At 48.0% G+C, this 27,755-nt stretch overlaps 1 protein-coding gene across 1 annotated transcript in view; it reads left to right on the forward strand.

The window, feature by feature from the left end:
- AARS1 (alanyl-tRNA synthetase 1) overlaps positions 1-27,755 on the forward strand; it is a 294,909-nt gene that overhangs the window by 216,775 nt on the left and 50,379 nt on the right. The window contains exons 15-19 of the mRNA XM_085638756.1: positions 2,919-3,103; positions 14,765-14,873; positions 22,558-22,671; positions 23,131-23,250; positions 23,790-23,876. Coding sequence (XP_085494882.1) covers positions 2,919-3,103; positions 14,765-14,873; positions 22,558-22,671; positions 23,131-23,250; positions 23,790-23,876 — 615 coding nt within the window. The remainder of the gene's footprint in view (positions 1-2,918; positions 3,104-14,764; positions 14,874-22,557; positions 22,672-23,130; positions 23,251-23,789; positions 23,877-27,755) is intronic.

Here is a 27,755-nt window from a genome sequence, read left to right on the forward strand (position 1 = left end):
CTCCTAATCCAGCTCTCTGGGCATAAATTCCTCCTCCAGTCTTTCAACCACATCTAAATTATTTGTTTCACCAATAGGAAAACACGTCTCCATTATCCTCTCACCTAATGAGCTATGCCACCTAAAATCTGATTTTCATCTTTTACCACCGACTTCTCTATTACAGCACCTAACTTGGAGCCCTCTTTACCCAAATAATATATGCACTTGTAACGCATTCCTCTGATACACACCCGTGTCAGCTTCTCTACTCGAATATCCAGGACTACCGGTGCACGGAGACATTCTACTCATATACATTTTGCCATCCTCAAACTTCACAGTTCTGCAGAGTAGTTCAGTCACCTACTTTGACTGCCCCTACTTAAGTAACATTCACATATTTCTGAAGTCCTAATATTGAATCTAATGAAGTTGCACACTCTTCCTTTTTTCATGATACTAATTGTATACATACTGAGTGTGTGCCATTTTGCTTTAAACATGCTTGGTAGACCAATTTACTTTCCACGACTGCCCCACCCAGCCCAACCCATTGCCACTGCTGGTGCGCCTGACACTTTCCCCAGCTCCCTGAGGTTAACTGCAGCAGGCCTGCGCTTCAAGACAGAGAGTGAGAGAGGGAGGGAGGAAGGTAGAAAAGAAAGGATCTGAGAGGGAGATAAGAGAGAATACAGAAGAGAGAGAGAAAGAGTGTGGATGGATGAAATGGGAGACCTTATTCAAGGACATGAAGGGAGACCATTAGTTTTAGGGCATTTTTGCCAAGGCTGCTTTTGGTTCTGCAGTCTGGCCCTGGGTGGCTCATGAACACACGCAATATCACATCACATGCAGTGGCATCCCAGGAAGAGGGTGCTGAGCCCCAATAATTTACTGAAACCCCAATAATCATGATACCCCCAATTTTACTCAGGTGGTCAGAATCCATGATTCCTTCCTTGATCTAGCAGTAAGAGACACCATCCTCTACAGACATCAATATTTAATGACTAGAGTACAAATCAGGTAACAACTAAGAACAAAAAATGAATGTGTGTCCTCATGTAACGTAACTGGTGCAATGTAAAGTGCTCTGATACCCGAGGTGATTCGGACGACAATGTAGAATTGATAATTTGAGTTTCTAAGCTTCTGAACATTTCTGATAAGCTATCATCATTTCGTTATTCGCATAGAGACATTGACATGGAATTTGGACAAAGACACCATTTTAACTTAATCCGATCGCAGGATCGTGTCACCTGTAAGTGTGTAGGTTGCTTTCTTTTTGGGCACACGAGGCACGCGGCGGGCCCTGGGGGGTATAATTTTTTTTTTAAATCACATATATGTAGCCTTGAAGCCAAACACAGTCTCTACATTGTAAATAAACCAAATATACATAGCTTCATGTTGTTAAATACTTCAATAAACTAAGATATCTGTGTTTGTTGTAGGAAAAACTGCAAACTGAAATGCCGCAAAATTGCCGCTAAATTTCCATATTTGTGCCGCTAAATTTCCATATTTGTGCCGCTAAATTTGCTAATCCATGCCGCTATATCCTGGGGGGTCTGCTTAGATGACATCTGCAAAGCAGCCACATGGTCAACACCGCACACCTTCACAAAACATTACTGTGTAGACGTGCATTCCAAGCAACAAGCTAGTGTGGGCCAGGCTGTACTAAAGACACTTTTTCAAACCGCTGCAACGGATACCGGTGGTCGCCGCCAAGGTTGGGTACTGCTATATAATCTATGCTAAGTGTACAATCTGCAGCTCATATGCCTCGAACGGAATATGCTACTTACCAGTATGCATCTGTTCTTGGCATGTAGAGCTGCAGAGTTGTACACGCCCACCCGCCTCCCCGGCTACCTGTATCCGTTCCAGTCTATCTTATTTAGATACAACACACATGGGTTTCTCACTGTTATTACTACGCTCCATCATTTCCCTGTTGGCGAAAAACAATCTGAGGATGGAAAGCCCATGCGCAGTACGGACCGAAGGAGGAGTCCCCGAACTCGTGACTTCCAAAGAACAAAAACAAACTGCAAACATCCGGGCCCAACACCAGATGGCGATCTATGCTAAGTGTACAACTCTGCAGCTCTACATGCCAAGAACAGATGCATACTGGTAAGTAGCATATTCCTTCTCCTGCTGCCTAGAGTGATCTCTGTATTGGAGGTGGCTAACGTTAAAGATGAAGAGGAGACTAAAAAAGTGGTTAAAACCTTCCCAGCGTATTAACATTTATCGATGAAGATGTTAGTCAAGAGAAACATGATGATGTTTCATGCAGTTATTGCTATAAAGAATAAGAGGTGTAAAGTACCAGAAATGGATCCATCTTTTCTCACAGGCTAGATAAAATGCTTTAGGAATTCAGTCTTACCATACACAGTTCCCCGCTGACTGAGTGGGATGCCTTTTTAAATGCGCTAAGCAAAAAATGTTAATACCATAGTGACCATAGCATTAAAGGCTTCAAAAACATGGTTTTTTATCAGGACCATCCAGAGTGCTTGGCCTTATCAGAAGCATTTCTATTCAATCTTGAGTTCAATACCTGAACATGGTATTTTATAGCCAGCTACTTCTCAGAAGACATGTTGACAAAGCTTTACAGTCAATATCAATCAACATGGTGATAGTATTCCTACCTCAGATGTCTGACAAGCCCGGCCCACCTTTGCCTAGAGAAAAGTGGCAAAGTATCCAATTATGAGCCTTTCCTTTTGAAGAAGTAACCATTGCCAAACTCAGTCAAGGATGTTTCTCTAAAATGCAACTTTGTGATTAAATCTATTTGGTTTGTTCAAATGTGAATGTGTTTGAGTTAAAGTGGTGTAGAGTGCTTGAGATTGTATGTCTAGGTGTTTGTGGTCCATATTCCTCAACCTATGTGATTTTGCTTCTGCTTACAGACTGTGTATGCCAAGGAATGCCCCCTGGCTGCTGCCAAAGCCATCCAAGGCTTGAGAGCTGTGTTTGATGAGACATACCCAGATCCGGTGCGTGTTGTCTCTGTTGGCATCTCAGTGGAAGAAATGCTGGCAGACCCCTCTGGACCTGCTGGCTCTGTTGCCTCAGTTGAGTTCTGTGGAGGAACGTGAGTATTTCTGCTTGGAGCAGAGGAGAATGAGTGCAGTTTTGATGGGTCAAAGGGAGATAAAAAAAAATATACGTCTTAGGATTTGTTTCATGAACAGCTAGCTCCTGGTTGTCTCGTAACTACTGATCTTCCTCCAGGAAACAGTATTTCCTGGTTTTAATTTATTACTGGATGTATTGTACTCTGACTGTCTAATGGGTATAATAATTCTTTATTGAAAAGGACTCTGCTCATGGGGCCTCAACTACCAAAGCCTCCAAGTAAGAAGTGCAAGGACGGGTACTAGCCCCATACAGTTTCCATCAGAAACACCACTGTCTCCCCACCTACTCCATTACCTTTACCCTCTCCTCCACCTCCTGCTCTTCTGCTAGCAACACCTCTTCATCTGATATCCCCACAGCGTTCCTCTCACGCTCACCCACAAGGCTCCTCAACATCATCGTCCATAGGGGAACATAGTCCAGGTGGCCATACTGACTGACCCCTTTGACGCACCTTACTTCCCCAATCCACACAGCGACTCTGGCGATATTGATCAGCCATGGGACAACTATGACGTTGACCCTCAAGGGGATACAGACCCAAACATTTATATCCTTCTAAACCCTCACCACCAGATGACACAACTACATATCATGAGGCTGCACAATACCATAAGGTAGACATGCATACCCTCCCAATTTTCAAGTTGAAATCCTGTCCAAATCCCAGTGCACGGTTCAGTTCTTGTCAATGTTAAAGGGCATGCTAAAACCCACAGCAGAAATCTGTAAGCACTCAAAAGAATCAAGGGGTAAAACACCACGGTTGACAAGAATTGCAAACCGTCAACAACTGACTGCACTGACATCAAGGGGCTTCGCCCTCCAGACCCACTGGCAATGCATACTCCTAGGAAACGGGCCAACTCTCAGGGTACTGATGATGCCTCTTCCACTGAAAAATGGAGCAAAAACTATGATGTAGCGGATAAGCAATTGGCAGCCCAAGCAGCCAACCACCTTAGAATAGCTAACTCTGTGGGACGCCTATCCAGATATTACAGGGCACAATGGGATGAGATGCAGGATTTGCTCCATCTCCTTGATCAATATAAACAAAGAGGATCAGAACTGGTAGAAGAAGGGATGATAATATTCAGTGCCACAATTCAATGCGCATTAGATGCAGCGAACACAACGCAAGAGAAGTAAACGCTAGAATTATTATTAAGCGCCATGCCTGGCTGAGTGTCAAGTTTTAAGCCTGATGTACAGCAATATCTACCAAACCTACCATTTGATGAACACCTATTAGGACTCCAAGTAGATGAAATGCTAGAAAAAATTAAAAAGGACATGATACTGCTAAAGCTATGGGTACCCTTCAGTTCGAGGCATGTGGGCTGCTGAATTCATATCTGTGCATAGATCACCGCCTAGTGTTGGGTCCGGATGTTTGCACGTTGTTGTCCTGGAAGAGTCTTCGAAGTATCCTTGGATAGGTGACTCCTCCCCTGGACTACAGTGCGCATGGGCATCCTCTCCATCCTCAGATTGTTTTTTTCCGCCATTGGGTTCGGATGTGCCATCTTAACTCCAGTTAGGAAAAAGTTAGTCGAGGCCAAAAGGCCTTTAGTTCGCGTCGGTACTGTTCACTCGATCGGTTTCGACCCTACCTGTTAGCTTACTAACTTCGGAAACAACTTTTCGCTTTTTACCTGACCATCGACGACACCGACGATGGAGTCGAGGACACCATTCAAGAGGTGCCCGGTATGCAATGCGAAATATCCCCATATCGACGTCCACCCGGTGTGCAACAAATGCTTGTCGCCGGACCACGACGAATCGACATGCATGGCCTGTGCCCGGTTCCGTTCCAAGAAGACTCTACGGAATCGGCGAGACTCGAAGCGCAGCACGCGGCACCGGCCCCGGCAGACATCTTCAACGCCGAAGATGTCGGAGTTGGAAATCCTACCCTCCAATCCGGGTTCCGAACATGACTCCGGTTCGGACGACGTCGACGAATCGCTCTTTCGCAGAGATGAAGACAACGCCGAGGTAGGAGACGACGATGAGGCCTTAGGGGCCGAAGAGAGTAGCTCCAATGACGAGCAAGGCCTACCCGTTCAGACTGATGAGGGCCCAGTGCCACAGTCTATGGCTCCGGTCGAGGGACCGCCTTCGGGCCTTACCCGAGACCTATCCCGCGGTTCTTCGGCCCCGCCCTCGGGCCCGGCCTCGGACGTTCAGCGGCAGCCATTATTACCTACACCGGCTGGTTTCCCTTCTACCAAACCGAAACCGAACGCTGCACCGGTACAAATGAAACCGAAACCGAAAGTGGCCCTAGTCGGATCGAGGCCTTCCACACCTTCGACGCCAGCGACACGCATCGGCACCGAGCGCACCAAGCGAGACTTCGGTGCCGAACTTGAAGCGGCCGACGCCGGAGTCGGCATTTGGAAAAAGGCCCTCGGTGCCATCAAACCTGCTCGGCTCTCGGCGCCGACGCCATCGACTCCTAAACCAAAGGTCATACCACCTGCTGCGTCTCACGTCGCTTCCACGGCAACACCGAAGCCTCCTGCATCGAAGACGTCGACGGCCATTTCCGCCCCTCGACCCGATGACCCACCGGCGCCGGAAAAGTCCACGGCCGCCTCTACAAACCTGGTGGGCGCTAAGGCCTCGAAAGCGCTTCACGCGCGAACCGTTGCAGCACAAAGCAGCAAAACCCAAGCGGTCCTCCAGGACACATCGGGCTCCGGCCCACTAAAAGCTCAAACAGCCTCTTCGGCGCCAGCCAACATAACTTTTGGCCTGCCGCCATCCACGATCCCGAAAATGTTCCAACTCAGGACACGGGTCACCCACACCACGGTTACACCTGCTGAGACGTCTCCGTCACGTTACATCGACGCCAACACCGGCAGGATGGTTATCCATGACCGGAGGATAACTTCAGAGCCACCCTTGGACCTTTTCAGGATCCCACTAAAGAGAAAGCTGCCTGTGGACTCAGAACCTGTGCTTTGCGAATCTTTCGACTCGCCCTACCAAGACCCACTATCATTCTCTCCCACACACTCCGACACGGATGCGTTGGCAGACTATATGGATGACCAAGTCCCTTACCACGGAGACATGGACCCTGATGTCCAACAGGACCCTGATCAAACTTGGGGCGACCCTGCAGACCCCAGTGCACCTCTAGATGCACAGGACCCTCAACTCTATGGAGCGAAAACATCTCCGACAGAGGACACTGCAGCGTTCAACGCTCTTATTGAACGTGCTGCAAATAATTATGACGTGCAGCTTCACTCTGACACCGTGGAAGACGACTTCCTTATGGACACTTTCGCTTCCTCGGAGAGGCATGTAAAGACTCTGCCCATGCTGAAAGGAGTCCTCAAACAAGCCAAGGACATCTTCAAGGAACCCACCAGGGCACGGGTGATAAATCCCAGGATCGACAAAAAGTACAGATCAGCACCTGGGGACCCTACTTACATCAGAGGCCAATTACCTCTCGACTCCATTGTCGTTGCGAATGCTCGCAAGAGGGCACACTCGCAATCAACAGGTGACGCTCCTCCCCCGGACAAAGAGTCCAAGGTTTTAGAGACCTCTGGCAAGCGAGTTGCCGCACAGGCTGCCAACATATGGCGCATAGCCAACACTCAAGCGCTCCTCGCTCGCTACGATAGAGCGCACTATGATACAATGGAGCAACTACTCCAACATCTCCCTGACCAGTTCAAAGAAGGTGCAGAAATTCTTATCAGAGAGGGACAGCTACTCACAAATGCTTCCATCAAGTGTGCACTAGATGCCGCAGACACGGCGGCCAGGGCCATAAACACAAGCGTCATGCTGCGACGACATGCCTGGTTGCGAATCTCCGGGTTCAAACCTGAGGTGCAAAATTATATACTGAACCAACCTGTCAACCCCGACTATTTATTCGGGCCGGAGGTTGACACGGCCCTTGAGAAAATAAAGAAGGACACAGACACTGCAAAGTCCATGGGGGCTCTCCAGACTCAGTCCTTTCGGAGCAGCTCCTTTCGCCGCCCCGGAAATAGGGGAGCAGGTAGAGGGCAGGGGTCACAGCAGACATACAGCAAAGGCAATACCCAAACCACCTACGATAAAAACACCCGGGGTGGATATCGTGGCTCCAGCACAAAGGGCAGAGGACGCGGCTACGGCAACACCAGGTCCTCCCCCAAGAACAAGCCGTGACGCCCTCTCCCTTCCTCCCGACCACATAACACCTGTCGGGGGAAGGCTACAAAGGTTCCTGTCCACGTGGAACTCCATCACCACGGACAGGTGGGTCAAAGATATTGTCAAAGACGGTTACTGTCTAGAACTAACCTCCACTCCACCCACAATACCTCCAAAAAACCGTCCTATGTCCTCAGAGCACTTAACGCTCTTACAGCAGGAGGTGCACAGTATGCTTCTAAAAGGCGCAATAGAGGTCGTACCCGTCCAAGAGCAAGGTACGGGGGTGTACTCCCTGTACTTTTTAATACCGAAAAAGGACGGGTCACTCAGACCTATATTAGACCTGAGACCCCTAAACAGATACATTCTTTCCGAGCATTTTCACATGCTCACTCTACAGCAAGTCCTCCCGCTGCTCAAGCAGGGAGACTTTCTGGCCACACTGGACCTCAAGGATGCGTATTTCCACATACCCATTCACCCATCACACAAAAAATACCTCAGGTTCACTGTTCAAGGGCAGCACTACCAGTTCAGAGTCCTTCCCTTCGGCGTGACAACGGCACCAAGGGTGTTTACAAAGTGCCTAGCTACTGTGGCGGCACATCTACGGAGACAGCACATACACGTCTACCCTTACCTGGACGACTGGCTCGTTCAAGCAAAGTCAGCCCAGCAATGTGCCAGCCACATGTCCCGCACCATTCACCTCCTTCACAGTCTGGGGTTCTCACTAAATTACCCAAAATCCCATCTACAGCCCGCACACGTACAACAGTACCTAGGTGCGACTATAGACACTCTGGCGGCCACAGCTCAGCCAAATTTAGTGAGGATCAACAGCATACAAATGCTGATTTCAAAGTTCAAACCTCAACACTCCCTTCCGGCGCGAGTGTTCATGCAGTTGATAGGCATGATGGCCTCCTGCATCTTCATAGTCCCACACGCGAGACTACATATGCGCCCGTTTCAGGAGTGCTTGGCACGTCAGTGGAACCAGGCTCAAGGACAATTGAAAGACCTAGTGTTGGTGAGCGGTCGGGCATACAACTCTCTGCATTGGTGGAATCCACAAAACCTTTGCAAGGGCCGACCGTTCCAAGAGCCTGTTCCACAAATAGTACTGACAGCGGACGCGTCTCTCCAGGGATGGGGAGCTCATGTACTCCACTACACAGTGCAGGGACTATGGACGACACAACAGAAGAAAATGCACATCAACCTTCTGGAACTGATGGCAATCTTCCTAGCCATGAAGGCATTCAAAGTACATCTGTGCAACAAGGTCGTGTTGATCCGGACGGACAACATGACCGCAATGTACTACATACAGAAGCAGGGAGGGACGCACTCTCCACAGTTGTCTCATCTGGCTCAGAGCATGTGGAAGTGGGCCATTCAGAGGAACATGTTCCTCATGGCGGAACACCTCCCCGGCAAGGACAACCAAATGGCGGATCTGCTCAGCAGACACAGCCACCAGATGCACGAGTGGGAGTTACACCCATCAGTACTCCAGCCGTACTTCCAGCAGTGGGGTCATCCAGAGATAGACCTGTTCGCCACAAGCGAAAACGCAAAATGCCAAAGCTTTGCCGCCAGGTTCCCACATCCGCAGTCGCAGGGCAATGCGATATGGATGAACTGGTCCGGCAGATTTGCGTACGCTTTTCCCCCAGCACCGTTGATACCGCTGGTGGCTCGCAAACTCAGACAACACTCCCTGACACTCGTCCTAGTTGCTCCTACGTGGGCACGCCAGCCATGGTACACCACCTTCCTCGAACTTTCCGTGGTGCCGCATCAAAGGCTGCGGATCAAACCCGCGCATTTGACGCAGAACCATGGAGAGATTCAGCACCCAGATCCGCAACAGCTGAACCTGGCGATCTGGCTCCTGAAGTCCTAGAGTTTGGCTACCTCAACCTGCCACCTGACTGTATGGACATCATCAAGGAGGCCAGAAGACCCACTACAAGAGCTTGCTATGCAGCCAAATGGAAAAGGTTTGTTATTTACTGCGGTAATAATGACATTAACCCGCTGGACGCATCCATCCAAAACATCATTTGTTACCTCCTACACCTATACCGATGCAATCTAGCATACACCTCTATACGTGTCCATTTGACCGCAATATCAGCCTATCTACAAACCAGGCAGCACCTCTCTCTATTCAGAGTGCCTGCCATCAAAGCATTCTTGGAAGGACTCAAACGAGTTATTCCACCAAGCCACCCACCAGCTCCAATGTGGAACCTCAACCTGGTCCTCACACGCCTGATGGGTCCACCCTTTGAACCTCTCCACTCATGCGAGATTCAATTCCTCACCTGGAAAGTAGCCTTCCTGGTAGCGATCACTTCTTTAAGAAGAGTTAGTGAACTCCAGGCACTAACGGTTCAAGAGCCATTTATACAGGTTCATGCCAACAGGGTCGTACTACGTACCAACCCCAAATTCATGCCCAAGGTAATATCGCAGTTCCACATGAATCAAACTATTGAACTGCCCGTTTTCTTCCAAAACCCACAAACTGTCGCTGAAAGGGCACTCCACACACTAGATGTCAAAAGGGCCCTCATGTATTACATCAACAGGACCAAACCCTTTAGGAAGACAAAACAACTGTTCGTTGCCTTTGCCCCACACCACAAAGGTAACGCCATCTCCAAAGCAGGGATAGCCAGATGGATAGTTAAGTGTATCCAAATTTGTTATCAAAAGGCAAAACGCACATTAACTATTCCCCCACGAGCCCACTCAACACGTAAGTTAGGGGCCTCCATGGCTTTTCTAGGAAATATTCCCCTGCATGATATATGTAGAGCAGCCACCTGGTCCACTACACACACATTTACCAAACACTATTGTGTAGATGTGCAATCAAAACAGCAGGCAGCTGTAGGACAGGCTGTTCTCAAAACCCTTTTTCAGACCGCTGCAGCTGGCACTGGTAGCCGCCGCTAATAGAGGGCACTGCTATACATTCTATGCACAGATATGAATTCAGCAGCCCACATGCCTCGAACTGAATATGCTACTTACCAGTATGCATCTGTTCTTGGCATGTAGGGCTGCTGACATTCATATCGCCCTCCCTCCTCCCCGGCGCCTGTAGCAGCTGCAGCTCTCAGAATTACTGTAAGCATGGTCATCACTTTCTGTATCTACTCCATCACTGCCACAATGGCGAAAAACAATCTGAGGATGGAGAGGATGCCCATGCGCACTGTAGTCCAGGGGAGGAGTCACCTATCCAAGGATACTTCGAAGACTCTTCCAGGACAACAACGTGCAAACATCCGGACCCAACACTAGGCGGCGATCTATGCACAGATATGAATGTCAGCAGCCCTACATGCCAAGAACAGATGCATACTGGTAAGTAGCATATTCAATCTTATCAACACAGTGGTTCCTTTCAGAGGGGCCAATACAGAGGGGCATCCAAAGCAGCCATCTCCTCTTACATCCCCCCCCCCCTCCCAAAAGAAACAAATCCCCTCTCACTTACAGTACACTGTACAGGGATAGCAAAAGCTGAGGTCTTGGATCCTCTTTCAAGGGGATCACTGCCACTAAACCGTGACTCTCTACACTTCCCACCTCCACACTTAACACCAGTAGGGGGACGACTACAGGACTACCACACATACTGGGTACAAATTACATAAGATCTGTGGGTCCTTTCAATAATAAAAAAATGGGTATTGTCTCAAGATTACATCACACCCTTCAGTATTCCGCCTTGAACACAAACTGTCAAAAGAACATCTCTTCCTCTTACAAGAGGAGATTCATTCTCTGCTTGAAAAGAGGGGCCATAAAGCCCACCCCAATACAACACCAAGGACAGGGGGTGTACTTGCTGTATTTCCTCATTCCAAAGAAATATGGGACTTTAAGACCTATGCTAGACCTCAGGTCACTCACCAAATACATCCTGTCAGAGCACTACCACATAATGCTCCAAGAAGTAATAAATACTGTTACAGCAAAAACACTTCATGACAGACATAGATCTCAAAGATGCCCATTTTCACATACCAATACATCCAGCCCAACGGCGATAACTCTGTTTTCAAGTAAGTGGCCTACATTATCAGTTCAAAGTTTTGCCATTCAGAGTAACTACTGCGCTAAGAGTATTTACAAAGTGCCTCGCAGAAGTAGCAGCTCATCTCAGAAGGGAGAGCAAACACGAGTTCCCATACCTAGATGATAGGGTGATCAAGAGTGCAAGCAAACAACGCCTGCAGGACACTCAGAGTTGTCAACCTTTTACACAATCTGGGCTTTACGCTCACTACTACAAAATCCTACCTGGAACTCTTACAAGTGCAGCTGTTTCCCAGCACAATCCAAGACTTCCAGAGCAAAAGCATATCACAGTCCACCAAGAGTACCAAAGTTCCAACTTGTGTTGCCTCTTTTTCACCCAAATCGTCACTTAGTCAAAACAGTGATGATTCTTCTGGTCATGATGGCTCCATGTATCTCCATACTAACACATACTCTACTGCACATGCCATGCAATGCCTCCAGTCTCAATGGTCCCAAGCAGAGGGGTGTAAACACGATCTTGTGTTGATAGGGCCAGGAACTCATTGCTCTCTGCAGTGGTGGAACAGCAACAATCTGTTGCAGTGATGGCCCTTCGAAAGGCCTCCTTCCCGCAGGTCACCATTACAACCAAAGCCTCCTTACAAGGTTGGGGCATATATGCAACATCTCACAGTAGGCATCCAAGAGTGTCCAGTGCAGAAATATTAACACATCAATGAGCTGGAGCTTCTAGCAATTCAGTTAGCTGTCAAAGCTTTTCAACATCTTCACCAGAAAGTAGTTTTCGTTGGTACTGACATGAACGCCATGTACTACATTCAAAAACAGGGAGGCATTAATTCCATACAGTTCTGCCACATAGCGGAGCGCATATGGTACTAGGCCATACATCACAACATCCACCTCCTAGCAGAAAACCTACTTGGGGGGGGGGGGGGGGGGAACATCGACTTTGCAGATGGGCTCAGCAAAATGCAGCAAACAAATACACGAGTGGGAAACTGATTCAACACTGCTTCACTCATATTTTCAATGGTGGTGAACACCAGAAATAGACCTTTTGTCACATACCAGAACGCAATATGCCAAAACTTTGCCTCCAGGTTTCCTCCGCCATAGTCCAAAGGCAATGCCCTATGTATCAGCTGGTCCGGGATATTTGCCTATGCTTTTCCTTCTCTCCCACTCATTCCTTACATGGTTCAGAAACTCACACACACACATCCCTCACACTAATTCTGACTGTCCCAACATGGGCTTGCCAAGCTTGGTTCACGACCCTACTACAACTATCTGTTGTACCACATGAGAAACTGCCAATCTGGCCACATCTTTTAACTCTGGAGCAGGGGATGGTTACACGCACCAACCCCAAAAAGTTAAATCTAGCTATCTGGCTCCTGAAGTTCTATAATTGGGATTTCTCTGTATTCCACAGGAATGTATTCCACAGGAATGTATGACCATTTTAAAACGGGATCTCAAACCAACCACACAAGCTTATTGCGCAGTAAAGTAGAAAAAGTTTGCGTGTTGCTGGTTAGCTAAAAAAAATCCTTCTTCTTATTTCCCCTATGGTACAAGACCTTATTTGCTACCTGCTCCATTTACAGCAGACAGGACTTGCATACACCTCTATTAGGTTACACCTAGCAGGTTTGCTGCATACATTCAAAACAGACAACACATGTCGCTGTTCAAAATTCCAGTTATTAAGGTTGGGCCCTGTTGGCCCCACTAGTTTCTCCCTGGACAACCCTACGCCATTTCCTTCCCCACTATCACTATGTCCATTATTAGGCTTTGGGGGCACAGGGGAAGCCTCTCCCTGCCAACCCCTGGTCCAGGAATGGCTCTCCGCATATCGACAGGAGCACAGAGTGTTTACCCCTTTACATACAGTAATGTTTTTGGAAAAATTCAATAAACTGATCTTGAGTACAAATATTCCAGTTATTAAAGCATTTATGGGGGGGACTAAAAAGAGGCATTCCTCCCTCCAGCCCACCAGCACCTGCCTGGAATCTGATTATTGTTCTCACCAGGCTTATAGGTCCTCCCTTTGAACCACAACATTCACGTGATCTACAGTACCTCACCTGGAAAGTAGTTTTCTTGGTGACTATAATATCTTTCATATGGATAAGTGAACTTTCATATGGATAAGTGAACTTCAAGTACTCACCCTTGAAGACCCCTTTTTTCAAAGCTGTCCAGATAAAATAGTACTAAGAACAAATCCAACATTGCTCCCTAAAGTAGTTTTTTCTTTTCATTTCAACCAAACCATTGAGCTCCCAGTGTTTTGTCCATAGCCAGACTCCGTGGCAGAAAGAGCTCTGTGTTAAAAGAGCAGTAATGTATTGCATCGCCAGGACAAAACCGTTTCGAAAAACTCAACAACTCTTTGTAGCTTTTTCAAACCCAAAAAAGGCTCACCCATATCTAAAGCAGGAATCACAAGGTGGATAGTAAAATGCATTCAAACTTGCTACCACAAAGCTAAGCGGTTGCTACCTGCAGCCCCAAGAGCTCACTCCAGATGTAAGAAAGGAGCCTCTATGGCTTTCCTAGGAAACATTCCACTGGCGAATATTTGTAAGCCAGCTACATGGAATAATCCACATTAATTCACAAAGACTTATTGTTTTGATTTCTTAACTAATCCACAAGCTATAGTGTGTCAAGCTGTATTACGTACACTTTTTCAAGTACCTACGTCAACTGTTAGCCAGGCACTTCTTTTGGGGAGCACTGCTTTGCATTCAATGCTAAGCAAATGTATCTACGGCCAATACATTCTATAAATGGAATATGTTACTTACTGTATCAGTTACCCTTTTTGTAACATGCAGCCGTAGATTCATATGCTCCTACGCTCCGCCCCAGAAGCTAATGGTTCACGTACACACTATTCATAAACACTTATTCTTATCAAACTATATCTTGCATGTTTATCTTTACTATCTCTCTATTGCTCCTTTACCAAGCTCACCCAGTGAGCCAAAAACTGTCTATCAATGGAGCCGATGACCATGCACAATACAGACTATAGGAGGAGTCACCATACCTTGTGATTTGAAAGACTACTTCAAAGGAAAACAAGTTGCAAATGTCCAAGCCTAACACTAGACGACAGGAGTATGCTAATCCTATGAATCTGACACTACATGCTGCGGATAGATGCTTACAGCGTAAGTAACATACTCCTTACTTGAAATGTTATGATCCCTGCCCCACCATTATCCTTCCGTGTCATTCTTAATGCTGAACCAGTTTCCTGATAGTCACGCAAAATTCTTACAAGGCATTATCTTCTTATATGAAGCTTGGTTTTTAAAGGGAGTTATTTCATTTTTAGGCACCTGCAGAACTCCAGTCATGCAGGCCCGTTTGTCATAGTCTCAGAGGAAGCAATTGCTAAAGGGATTCGGCGAATCGTGGCAGTCACGGGCCAAGAGGCACAGAAGGTGAGAAAAGTATCAGAATGGTTAGGAAAACGATTTCCAAAACGCCAAGCTGCAGCCGAGTGTGGAGGAGCGACCTTAGGGAATCAAAAACGACAATGCATTAAGTGACTAAATAGCAACTAGCCAGTTCTCTCTTGGGTGGCAGGGCATTCTTTGTCAGGAAAGGGGGATAGTGCCTTGGCTGATAACCAGACCTGTTAATTGCAAGAGAACTTTGTGTTGCTTGGTCATGACGGTTAATGTGGACAATACACAGCCGGCATTTAGGTCTTGCATATTGTTTCTTAGTGGAAGTGGCATACATTAATTTAATTTCATATTGTATTATAAGGGTCCGACACTGAGTGGCACTTCTGTGGATTATAATAGTTGATTGTTTTGCTGAAACAAATCATTTTAAAGCTAAAACGTGTTGAAATGCAGATATAATCAAAACGCTGCAGAGATGTCAGACAGTCATATCTGAAAATCTCTGCTTTCTTTTCCTTAATAGAGACTGAAGAGAGGTACAACCACACTGTAATAAATGTTCCAAAATAACAGGTGGAGCCCCTGAAAATATTTTTTCAAAACTATTTTTTTTTTCCATTTGAAGTCCTATAACTTGAGGAAAGTGTGGATTCTGTATTCAGTCCCCAGAGATTTTCTGCTTATTCATTAGGTTTTGTTTGGAGTCTCCTTTGACAGCTCTATAGGCTAGTTCATTGTTTACCCTGTCTTCCAAATAGTGGCTATCTGATAGAGACATCTAGCCACAGATTCTTTAACTTAGAATATCTCCAGGTGTCAGACTGGATCCGTTTTTTTTTGCAGCAGCAGCATCACCTCCGCGCGCTGGGGGAACGGCGCCACACGACCCCACCCGGACTTCGTCCACGTACGTGACGTCAGCGAGGTCATATAAGTCCCTCCCGGAGCACTGACGTCAGTTTCCTTCTTTTCCGCGTGCAACGCGGATTCGGAGTGAGCGGTTCCTATGGCCTGTTTTCAGGCCCTTTTTCGACGCTTCGCGTCTGGAACAGTTTGGATGCCCTCGGGCTTTAAATCTTGTATTTGCTGTTCGCGGCAAATGTCCGCGATGGACCCGCATCTTATCTGCATGTGGTGTCTGGGCGAGCACCACGACTCCATGGACTGCGACGCCTGCCAACACCTCAAGCTGAAGTCCCAGCGGGAGCGCTGAATGAAGCTACTTTCGGCACAGCTGTCCCGGTCGGAGTCATCTCGTCCCACGACCTTCTCAACGCATTTCCGTCATCGATCACCGCCTGGGGCCGTTATTCGCCACTTCTCTGTAATTTGCGGCGCTTGTCGCCGAGGTCCTCCACCTCGCCTTCATCTGTTGTCAGGGGCGCTGGCTCTCGGAACAATCCGGACGTGTGCCCCCAACAGTCGCCCCCCCCCCTTTATCCACCCTATCCGGGTGCGGGGGCGACTCGGGCCCAATTGGAGGCTTATGCCACGGCCTTGCGGGCCTCCCTTTGGTCCTCTCCCGTCCCTGTGGCGTCCTCGGGGCCTCCGCTAGCTGTGGGATCCCCGACGGACTCGCCGGTGGTTTCGCCCCCGGCGTCGAATGAGCCTTTGCCCTCCAGGGATGTCGGAGATGTGGTATCGCCAGGGCGCGGCATGGCTGGGTCCCCCTCTACGATCCATGTGGAGCCGTCAGGGTGTATGACCCATGGTACCGCTGCCGCGCCGCCTAGTCCTGTGGGGCTCCCTGTGGAGTGGTTGCTGGTGCTCAAAGCCTTGCTTTTTGCACGCCTCGGCCTTCTGGGCAGGTGGCTGCCTGTCCGGGGTCGGCGCCGCTCCGGTGCCGTAGACTCTCCTCCCCGACTCTTCCTCTGCTTCTTTCTCCGGAATCGTAGCCTGTTCGGGTTGAGGCTGAGGTGGCGCTGAAGGTTTGCCTCCCCGACTCCGCTTCTTCCTTCGGAGTCGGAGCCGGTTCTGGTTGAGGCTGAGTCGGCACCGTTGCGGCGCCGGAGGCTTGCATCCCTGGCTCCAGCGCCTTCTCCTTCATCTGAGGGGGAGCTTATTGTGGATTTGGCGCCAGATGGAGCCGACTCAACGCCGGATGGAGTAGAGTCTGAGCCAATCAAAGCTCGGTCAGCGCCTACTAAAGTAGTTTCAGCGTTGCATCGACGCTGGGTTGTTGCCTCTTCTCCTGAGGCGTCCAGGGAGAGTTTGGCGGCGGCCTCATGCCCGGCGATGCCGGATATATTCTTGCCGGTGCCTCCCTTAGAATACATGGATCTGGCGGGATCCCCACATCCTCAAGAGCACCCGCCAGCCTCCTCTTCTCCTCAAGAGCCTCGTCAATGGGACTTCCCTCGGTTGGGCATTGGTTGCACCCTCACTATTTTAGGATGGTTAGCTTACAGCCCTCTCTTACTGATGAGCTGCTATCCCCTCCTCGGGAGGGCTACCAAGGCTGGTGCAGCTTTTTTCAGATGGGTCTCTTTGGCCACTCTGCTTTGGAATATGCAACCACCTTCATCGCCATTGTCTGGGAACCCTTTACTTGATGTCCTTCACAGTGCATCAGGGAATGTGGAGCCACTTCTGCCATTTGAAGCTTCTCTTTATGGTGCCCTTTTGGGTAAATGGGTTAAGCCAGCTTCCGGTGACTCGTTCAGTCTTGCACCGCCACCGTCCTGCTCCACATGACCCCGTCTGCTTATTTGTGCAACCAGACGTGCAGGGGTTTGTGTTGCAAACTGCCTTCCCTTCCTTGCCCCGGCTATTGCTTTCTCCCTCCCGGGAGTCCCGATGGCTTGAGTCCTGGGGTCGGAACATCTTTGCCTCCACTAGTGCTGCACTACGGTCACTAAATACGCTGTGTGTCCTGGCTCAGGCTACCTCTGCCCTGTGGGACTCTGCAGAGTCTTTGCTCTCCACCAGCACTGCAGGCGCTTGTGTTGACCTACTTCATCTTCTCTGGGATTGCTGTGACCTTGCTGAGTTCACAATCCGCTCCGCCTTGGATGCTGCTGATTCCTTAGGCCGGGCTATGGCTGGTTGTCGTCTTGCGGCGCCATGCTTGGTTACGGGATAGCATCTTCCCCGAAAATATCCGGGAGAGTCTTGTTGATTTACCCTTTGATGGAGTTTTATTGTTTGATGCACACGTCGACACTGCTGTTCAGCGCCTTCTTGCCGGCTTTCACCCCTCCCCTCTTAGGCCTGTGTTCCTCAGGCGTTTGTTCTGGGGTGGTACCATTTCATTTAGCATCCTTTTGATGCGTTGTGTTTTAGGCTGATAGTAAGCCTCAGGTCTTCCTTTCGCATAGTTGGAGGTGTTTGCCCTTTCATTTGCCATCCTTTGGATGCATTATGTGTTTTTAACTGGCGGTTAACCTACTGTGGCAGTGTTCCACAGATTGTTCCTCTGACTGTGACTTGCCTTAATAAACGTGTTCCCCGTTGTTGGGTTGTGCATACTCCGTGTGGGGTACTTGTTTGCTATTATATAGCTCTGTTTGTCAACTGGGCCTAAGAGTTCCTTTGACCTCTAGGCGTCCTCTGGCTTATCTGCCGTTGTATGGTACTCAGTGTTGTGCCTTGGCGTCATCTTCTGTACGTCATTGGTCAACGTGCTTATTTGCTTCATTCTCCTCCTTCGGGGTGTTCATCACGCTTTAAAGGCAGCTTATGTGTGTGTGTGTGTGCGTGTGCGTGTGTGTGTGTGTATGTATGTATATATGTATGTGTATGTATATATATATTCACTGAAAAAACCATAGGTTTCACACACGTTATAGTTAGGAAATAGCATTAAAAAAACCTTGCTAATTCACTGAAAAAACCATAGGTTTCACACATGTTATAGTTAGCTGGACATTTTACTGATAAAAAACCAATGAAATTCCCCCGTTATAGTTACTGTAGGCAACTATAACTCACGCGACCGCAATCCTCTGCTGATGCTAATACTGTATTTAGACACTTATTTGCCCATATCTTCTTCCATTAAATTTTAGCTATACATATATTACAAATATTTTTTTTTCATAAAGACACATATGTCATCAGCAGAGGATTACGGTCGCGTGAGTTATAGTTGCCTACAGTAACTATAACGGGGGAATTTCATTGGTTTTTTATCAGTAAAATGTCCAGCTAACTATAACATGTGTGAAACCTATGGTTTTTTCAGTGAATTAGCAAGGTTTTTTTAATGCTATTTCCTAACTATAACGTGTGTGAAACCTATGGTTTTTTCAGTGAATTTGTACGGTTTTTTTAAATGCTAAGTTACTTTACGCCATTTGTGGCGTGCGCGCCCACTTAACGCAGTTCGTTCCGTGCACGGTTTTTATCAACTTTAATAAGCCCTGTACATTTGGTGGCCTTCGGCCACCAAAAGCACAGGGGGTGAGGTCAATGTGGATAGTGTTTTTTTTATTTCGATTTTATAATTTCATGTTGCCAAAATTACGTTTTTTTTCTCTATTAATAAGCCCTGCACATTTGGTGGCCTGCGGCCACCAAAAGCACAGGGGGTGGGGTAAGTGTGGATAGTGTTTTTTTTATTTTTATTTTTTTACCGTAAGCGTACGGTAAGCTTACGGTAAGCGTACGGTAAGCGTACCCCGCGAAATTGCCGAAAAAAAAATAAAACCGTTTTTGCTCTTGGGGGGTGTTTGGGGACTCCCTCAACATGACTATGTGGGAGGGAGTTGTCAAAACAGCCCCGTAACATGTTTTTGGCCATCATGTTTGATAAACAACACTCAGTGCGAGAGACAAAATGGCGGACGCCGCTTCCTGGTTTCGGCCGATTCGAATGTTTACTAAGATCTAAGAGCCAATCAGAATCGCGCTCGCGCACGCCACCGTAAGCTTACGGTAAGCGTACGGTAAGCGTACGGTAAGCGTACCGTAAGCGGGCTCAGATATATATATTGATTTAAAGGCTATTTTCTCAGAATCAACTGAACAGATTTACACCAAACCTACAAAAGGCACTTCCTTGACCTAGGGACTACCTCTCTGCCAAATTTCTAGTAATTCTGTTCAGCCGTTCGGGCTGTAGCTCGTTCTAAAGGTCCTATGGAAAAATGCATGGGAAAAACGCGTTTTGGGACCCCCCTTTTATCTCAGCCCCCGCTTGACGAATCCCCCCGAGACTTTCAGGGTAGGAGCGGAGCATATCGCCCCGCCTATTTTGAGAAATTCGCGAGGATTCGTCGACCGGCGCCAAAGTTATTCAAAATAGAATGTTGGTAATATATATATATATACACACGTACGTTCCATGGGAACTCTTCTTCCTCACTCTTCACCTCTCTTCGAGGCTGCAAGGTCTGGTCCGAAGTCTACATGTTTCAGGGACTTTTCCGGTGATGCATGCGGCATTACCAAGAAGGCCCCTTTTTGCGTTCCGCTTACTGGGGTGGTGCCCCGGTTTTACACTACTCCCTTCTTCGTGTTCAGTTACTGAACGGTTCTCTCTTCTGGACAAGGATTTCTTTCCTTCCAGTCGGAGGGTGTGGTCTGAAATTCTGCAAATCTTCCTCTGCACTTTGGTGCCTCTGCTACACCTTCCTTCGGCTGTGCTATTGTATCAGCTGGGCATGCGGGACGGCTCTTCTAATGTCAGTCGTTCTAGGTCTCCACCCTGCATATCTGTATCCGTGTGTTGGTTCTCACCTTGGTCTTACCGCTGCCTGGTTGGGCAGCCTTATGCTTATTTTACCTACACCACCTTATGGTCTCTGTAGCTATTTGCTCTGCGCATGTTTCTGTGGTGGCCTACATCAGCGTGCTTAAGTTTGTTACTGTTCGCCCCTGTTCCTCCTTTTGGGACTGGGTGTGCACTTGGCGTGTTTCTTGTCTCCACCTGCAATTCGGGGGGGAAAAAAATTGCTTATTTCTATTTCTTGACCTTTCGGTTCTTGGCTGTAGCCTCTCCGGCCTGCCTTCCGTGGGCTAGCCTGGTAGGCTCCGGTTTCATCTCCTCCTGTTTCTTCTCCACCTTTGGTCGGTGTTCTCATAGTGTGCCATTACACTAAGAATGGTCCTTTTTCCTTATATGGCGGGTGTCGTTTTGACCTCTCATGCTTATACAAGTATGGTGTAGCGCCATTATGGCATTTTGGGATATCTTGCATCCCGTTATCTTTTGCTCTTCCGGGCTCTTTGGGTTGCTGTCTGGCTGTTCCGCCACAGCCTTCCCCACTGTCCGTCACTCTGTTGCAGGCTCAAATGCTTGATCTTCTGTTGTTCTGTCGCAGACCCACCTCCCCTTTGGGGTATGGCTGTGGTATCTTTTCTAAGTTAAGGAATCTGCCTCTAGATGTCTCTTTCAGATGTACGAGTTACTTACCTTCGGTAACGATGTATCTGGTAGAGATGTTGTCTAGCCGCAGATTCCTTAACGCCCACCCAGCCTCCCCGTTCTGCGAGGACCTTGCCAAGTGGGGTTCCCCACTGGCCCCCTTTTACAGTTGGCATTGGTTTTTCTCTCAGGAGTGCTTACATTGTTGTGTTCCTTTGAGAGTTGCCATAATACAGCTGACGCCCTCTCAAGGGTTTCTTACCTGTAACATGATGCCCTTTGGTTAACCTTCATCAAGAGACTCCTCTTCATTTTATTCTCTTCTCCTGCTGCCTTGCCTTCCCTCCCTCCCGCCTTCTCTATTGGCTCAGGGTTCTGGTCTCCTCTACAGTCGTCTTCTTGGGGATCTGTTGACCTCTGTTTCAGACCTCCATTACTATAGGGGCAGTGCCAGTCTTTTCATACCTTCCTGCGGTGGACTGTTCTCTCTGTGCTCCGTTCTTGCTAGACGACACACTTCTACATGGTGCTGACAGTCTATTTCTGCCTGTTGTTCTGCATGGTAATGACAGTCTATTTCTGTCTGTTGAGATACTCTTCCCTTGTTGCACTTGGGAAGGGTCTTCACTTAGCTTGCGGGGTTCTTTCTCACACCTTTTTTCGCTTATATGTAGACAGTGTCTAATTCTGTCTTTTACGATGGTGTCTTGCACCATCCTCTTTCTTTATTCACAGATTGTCATCCCTCTCACACTGTTCCCATACTTTCACAGTTTTTTTGTTGGTGGCTCCGCGTTGTCATGGAAAAGTTTCTCCGAAGAAAACTGACGTCCGCGCACCAGGAGGTACTTATATGACCTCGCTGACGTCATGTACGTGGACGACGTCAGGGCGGGGTCGTGTGGCGCCATCCCCCGGCACGCAGAGGTGCTGCTGCTGCAAAAAAATTACGGATCCAGTCTGACGCCTGGGGATATTCTAAGTTAAGGAATCTGTGGCTAAACAACGTCTCTACCAGATACATCGTTACCGAAGGTAAGTAACTCGTACTTCTGGAATTGATATGCAGCTGTATTGTCTGACTTCTGAGCTTATTTAGGTGTCAACATGCAGCACAGTTTTTAGCAGGATTGCACTCCCCTCCCTGTCTACCATGTGCTACAGGATTAGTGAATCTTTTAATGATTTTCTATCGCCTGTGTCAGTAGGCCTGATTGCTGGGTAACAAGTAGTGGAGAGAGAAGATAGTCAGGAATCTATGTGTAAAGGTAGTTTAGCACTAATAAAAGAAGGCGAAACAAAGATCTCATCATAGTTTCTGGAATCAAGATAGCCTACTAGGGTGCTAGCTGAAGAACCGCACTGTAATGATGATATTTTAAAGCACTGTCAATATTTTTCTTCTAGGCATTAAGGAAAGTTGATAGCCTGAAGCAATCTCTATCTGCTCTAGATGCTAAAGTGAAAGTGCAGACTGCCCCCAACAAGGACGTTCAAAAGGAAATTGCTGACCTTGGTGAGGTCAGTTCCTAAAACATTGCAACTCTGATTTCTTACAAAGAGTGGTTACAGGAGTGGAATGAATCACTACAGCATTGATTGATCATCCGAAGTCGAAGATGTGTTGCCTTCAGCCAACCTGACCTGTTGCTCCAGCACTGCATGTCCGCACCCTTTCAGTTTCTCATATATGGTGTTCGTCACTTAAGCAGCCTTAACTAATGCACATTGATCGATCCATAACTCCTCTTACTGCTGTGCTAATATTCTTATTCCCGGTCTATTGATGATGCTTCTGTACAAAATCTTCACATAGCTTAGAATATGCCCTTGCGGTATGTTGTGACTTGCAGAGCCTCTAAAATTGTACTTTTAGGGTGGAAGGTGTTTTTTTAAATTTTTATTCATAAAACAGTATGTATATTTTTCACTGTCTGTGTTATACAGTGATATTTATCAAAACCTGTGCTTCTTTGGTAGACTCTTGCCACTGCAGTCATTGCCCAGTGGCAGAAGGATGAGTTAAGGGAGGCTCTGAAAGGTCTGAAGAAGACTATGGATGACCTTGATCGTGCCTGCAAAGCTGATGTTCAGAAACGGGTAAGGGCTGAATATTAGTCAAAGCTGAATGCAGCACTGTCTTGAGGACAAGATCCATTGAGAGGTGCAATCAGACACTTTTCAAAGTGGGGGTGCTTCAGAGGCATTTTTGGAAACCTACTTGTTGAGGATAGGGTACATTCAGTGTTGGAGTTGTAGAGTGGGCTAGGTGGGGAGTATTACCTTGTGAAGAGATGGAAGGTGGTTATGATTGGAGTTCTCTTAGGAGTGCAAGCATGTTAGCGGGGACTACTCTTCCATAGCAACGTGTGGAAGGAGCATACTGAATGGGTTTGAGGGTTTTTGTTAACTGCTGGTAGGAGGAGCTTGTCTCAGGACCTGGTGTTTAGGAGTGTAAATGAGAGAGCTGATGCGAGTTGGCTTGTGGTAGTAGAAACAGAAGATTGTTCTGTGTTGATAGTTAGCTCAAGAGTGACAAAGTCACTTATGCATGACCGTTTCTCCTTCCTTGGTATATTCTCTTACATCTTAAAGCATGTCCTAAACGTTCATGGTCCGTTCTGTTTCATGACCACCAGGTACTAGAAAAGACCAAGCAGATGATTGACGAACAGCCCAACCGCCCTGTGCTCATCCTGGAAATGGAGACCGGTGCCTCTGCCAAGGTAAGCGGTTTCAGATCTTTTTAAGTTTGGATGCCTGACGTCCAAGTAAGAAACTTTAAGAGTGCACAACAAGATGACTATTTTGGCGGCTGAAGCACGACTGTTTGGTGAAAAGAGTACATTGTTTATTTGTGTTGTAGATAAGTTTCCTAGCATCTGCTGCCACCCATTGTAATAATTGGGATGCTGTGCTCCTGCATCTGTTAGTTCTGTCCTGCTATGTAGAAACTACTGATTATCTTTCATAGGCCCCTTATAGATTTTCAAAATAGTTAATATCTCCATCTGTGTGCAAGATCTCGTATCCATTTCTTACTTTCCTTTCATAAAAGCTGTGACCATTCACAGGCATATTATTTTTTTGTGTTCTAAAAACTTTGTTTAATTTAGACATGGCAATTTTTAGTTTGTTCTTTAAATAAAATAAGCTTTTATTTTGTTTTGCCAATAACTTTGGTTCTTTTTTACTAATTTGCATGAAAAATTAAATAATGGAATAAGATTTCTTTTCTTGAGCTTTTAAAGCTTTCTGCATGTTGTTTGTGGGTAGTAGTTTTGCAAGGGTGGTGTGGAGCTTAAACATCAGGTTACATATATAATGCCCATAGTGAACCTGTCCATGCTAGAGAAAAAAGCTATTGATTGACATGCCCAAATTTTACACAGACTCTTAAGCCTGTGTGTTTGAGGCATGTGTGGCTGTAGAGACACATGCTGTGCATACTCCTGCCATCTAGTGTTGGTCCGAATATGTGCAAGTTGTTTTTCTTTGTAGAAGTCTTTCGAGTAAAGAGGTAGAGTGACACCACCCTCTCTCCTTCCCCCCCTGTTATTATATTGTTTTCTTTCTAACATCTGGTTTGGACGTGTGCTCCTTTGCTCCGGTTCAACACCATTGCGTTGTTCTTTTCAGTTCGCACAGTACCGTGCCTCAGTTGACATTGTCTTTGGTCGCGTTCCTATTTCCCTTGCATATTGATGTTCGAAGTTTTGATCAAATGGGTCCTTATCAATCACGGCCCCTCCTGGGCCTTGCTCATGAGGGCCTACACTCCTCTCCATTGCATCTTTTGCGTACGTCTCCACAGTGATGGAGCGAACGCCTTTTTTGTTAGTCCTCATTGCCATGCCAAATACACTCCGAGACTGCCTTACATCAGGTCTGTAATTTTGGCCTCTCGCCGGAACAGCGTGAGGCAGACTGCTACGCCTGCTGCTCCTTCTTCCCCAAGAAAATTTTTCGTGACCGTTGTGCACGTCAGCTAAGGATGTCACGGAGGAGAATTGAAGAAACACCAGCCCTTTTTGGTCTTGATGACGTCGATGGGGACCGACACCCACAGCCATCTGCTGCAGATGAAGAAGCCTTCTCCATTGAGGGCAGCTCTGGGTCCGACCTGTAGATAGAGGACCTTCCACATATTCACCAATCTGAGTATGGCGGCCCCTCCCCTTGACACCACCCCGAACCTGCCTCTCTGGAACATCACACATATGCTTTTGGACAGCCACTGCCTTCTGGCCATGGTCGGCACCGGACTACTTCGGATGCCACAAGCAGCTCGGGCTCTGCGCTGGAGAAGGCTTCCAAGCCGTGTGCTTCAACACAGACCACCCCGGCAACGACTCAACACTCTGCATTGAGCTGACCTGCACCTTCCAGTTCATCCATCTCTGCACCGAGGGGATCATTGGCACAGAAACAAAAGACTCTTTCGTATCTGAAGACCTCATAGTCTGTCCAATCCTGATTCTGAGACAGCAGTCGAGCCCATCCTTCATAGACTACAGGATCATCTCGATTCCAGGAAAAAACAAGTCCTCATACGTTGGAGGCATGTGGGCTGCTGAATTCATATCTGTGCATAGATCGCCGCCTAGTGTTGGGTCCGGATGTTTGCACGTTGTTGTCCTGGAAGAGTCTTCGAAGTATCCTGGGATAGGTGACTCCTCCCCTGGACTACAGTGCGCATGGGCATCCTCTCCATCCTCAGATTGTTTTTTTCCGCCATTGGGTTCGGATGTGCTTATCTTGACTCAAGTTAGGAAAAACTTTTTCTAGGCCAAAAGGCCTTTAGTTCGCGTCGGTACTGTTCCCGATCGGTATCGATAGTATCTTGTTAGTTTACTAACTTCCAGAACCAACTTTTTCGCTTCTTACCCGACCATCGACCCGTAACATCGACGATGGAATCGAGGACACCATTCAAGCAGTGTCCTGTATGTAATGCGAAATATCCCCACATCGACGTCCATCCGGTGTGCAACAAATGCCTTTCACCGGATCACGACGAATCGACATGTATGGCCTGTGCCCGATTCCAATCCAAGAAGACTCTACGGAATCGTCGAGCGGCGAGGCTCGTAGCGCAGCAAGCGGCACCGGCCCCGGCCGACATCTTCAGCGCTGAAACCGAAGATGTCGAAGACGTGGAGAACCTACCCTCCAGCCCCGCTTCCGAACACGACTCCGGATCGGAAGACGTCGAAGAAAGACTCTTTCGCAGAGATGAAGACGACACCGAGGTAGGAGACTACAATGAGGCCTTAGGGGCCGAAGAGAGTAGCTCCGGTGACGAGCAAGGCCTACCCGTACAGACTGAGGATATCCCAGTGCGCCAGTCTATGGCTCCGGTCGAGGGATCGCCTTCGGGCCTTACCCAAGACCTATCCCGCAGTTCTTCGGCCCCGCCCTCTGGCCCGGCCTCGGACATTCAGCGGCAGCCATTTATACCCAAAACGGCTGGTTTCCCTTCTTCGAAACCGAAACCGAAAGCTGTATTGGTTCAACTGAAACCGAAACCGAAAGTGACGCTGGTCGGATCGAGGCCCACCACACCTTCGACGCCAGCAAAACCCGTCGGCACCGAGCGCACCAAAAGAGACTTCGGTGCCGAGCTTGCAGCGGCCGACGTCGGCGTCGATATAAGGAAAAAGACCTTCGGTGCCAACAAACCTACTCGGCTCCCGGCTCCGACACCATCGGCTCCGACCCCAAAGGTCAAAATGCCTGCTGCGTCTCACACCTCTTCGACAGCACCACCAATGGCTCACTCATCGAAGACGTCGACGGCCAATACCGCCCCTCGACTCGATGACTCTCCGGCGCCGAAGAAGTCCATGCCCGACTCTACGGAACCGGTCGGCGCCAAGGAATCGATGGCGCTCCAGGTGCGGCCAGTTGCTGCGCAACGCACCAAACACAAAACAGTCCTCCAGGACACGTCGGGCTCCGAGCCGATTAAAGCTCCAACAGCCTCTTCGGCACCGGCCAACATTACTTTTGGCCTGCCGCCATCCACGGCCCCGAAACTGTTCCAGATCAGGACACGGGTCACCCACACCATGATCACGCCTGCCGAACGCTCTCCTGCGGAGACGTCTCCATCACATCACATCTCATCGACGCCGACACCGGCAAGATGATGCTCCACAAAAGGAAAATAACTTCTGAGCCAGCTTTGGACTCCTTCCGGATCCCACTTAAGCGAAAGCTGCCAGTGGCTTTGGAACCAGTTCTTTACGAACCTCTCCATTCCCCCTACCAGGATCCACAGTCCTTCTCTCCAACACACTCCGACACAGATGTTTTGGAGGACTACATGGGTGACCACGTCCCCTACCCTGGAGAGATGGACCCTGAAGGCCAACAGGACCCTGATCAAGCTTGGGATGACCCTGTAGACTCAGGTGCACCTATGGATGCACAGGACCCGCAACTCTATGGAGCAAAAACATCTCCCACAGAGGACACTGCCGCGTTCAACGCCCTAATTGAACGTGCTGCGGCCAATCATGGGGTGCAACTCCACTCTGACACCGTGGAGGACGACTTTCTCATGGATACTTTCGCATCCTCAGAAAGGAATATAAAAACTC

This window comes from Triturus cristatus, chromosome 12 (genome assembly GCF_964204655.1).
Source record: "Triturus cristatus chromosome 12, aTriCri1.1, whole genome shotgun sequence".
Taxonomy (NCBI): domain Eukaryota; kingdom Metazoa; phylum Chordata; class Amphibia; order Caudata; family Salamandridae; genus Triturus; species Triturus cristatus.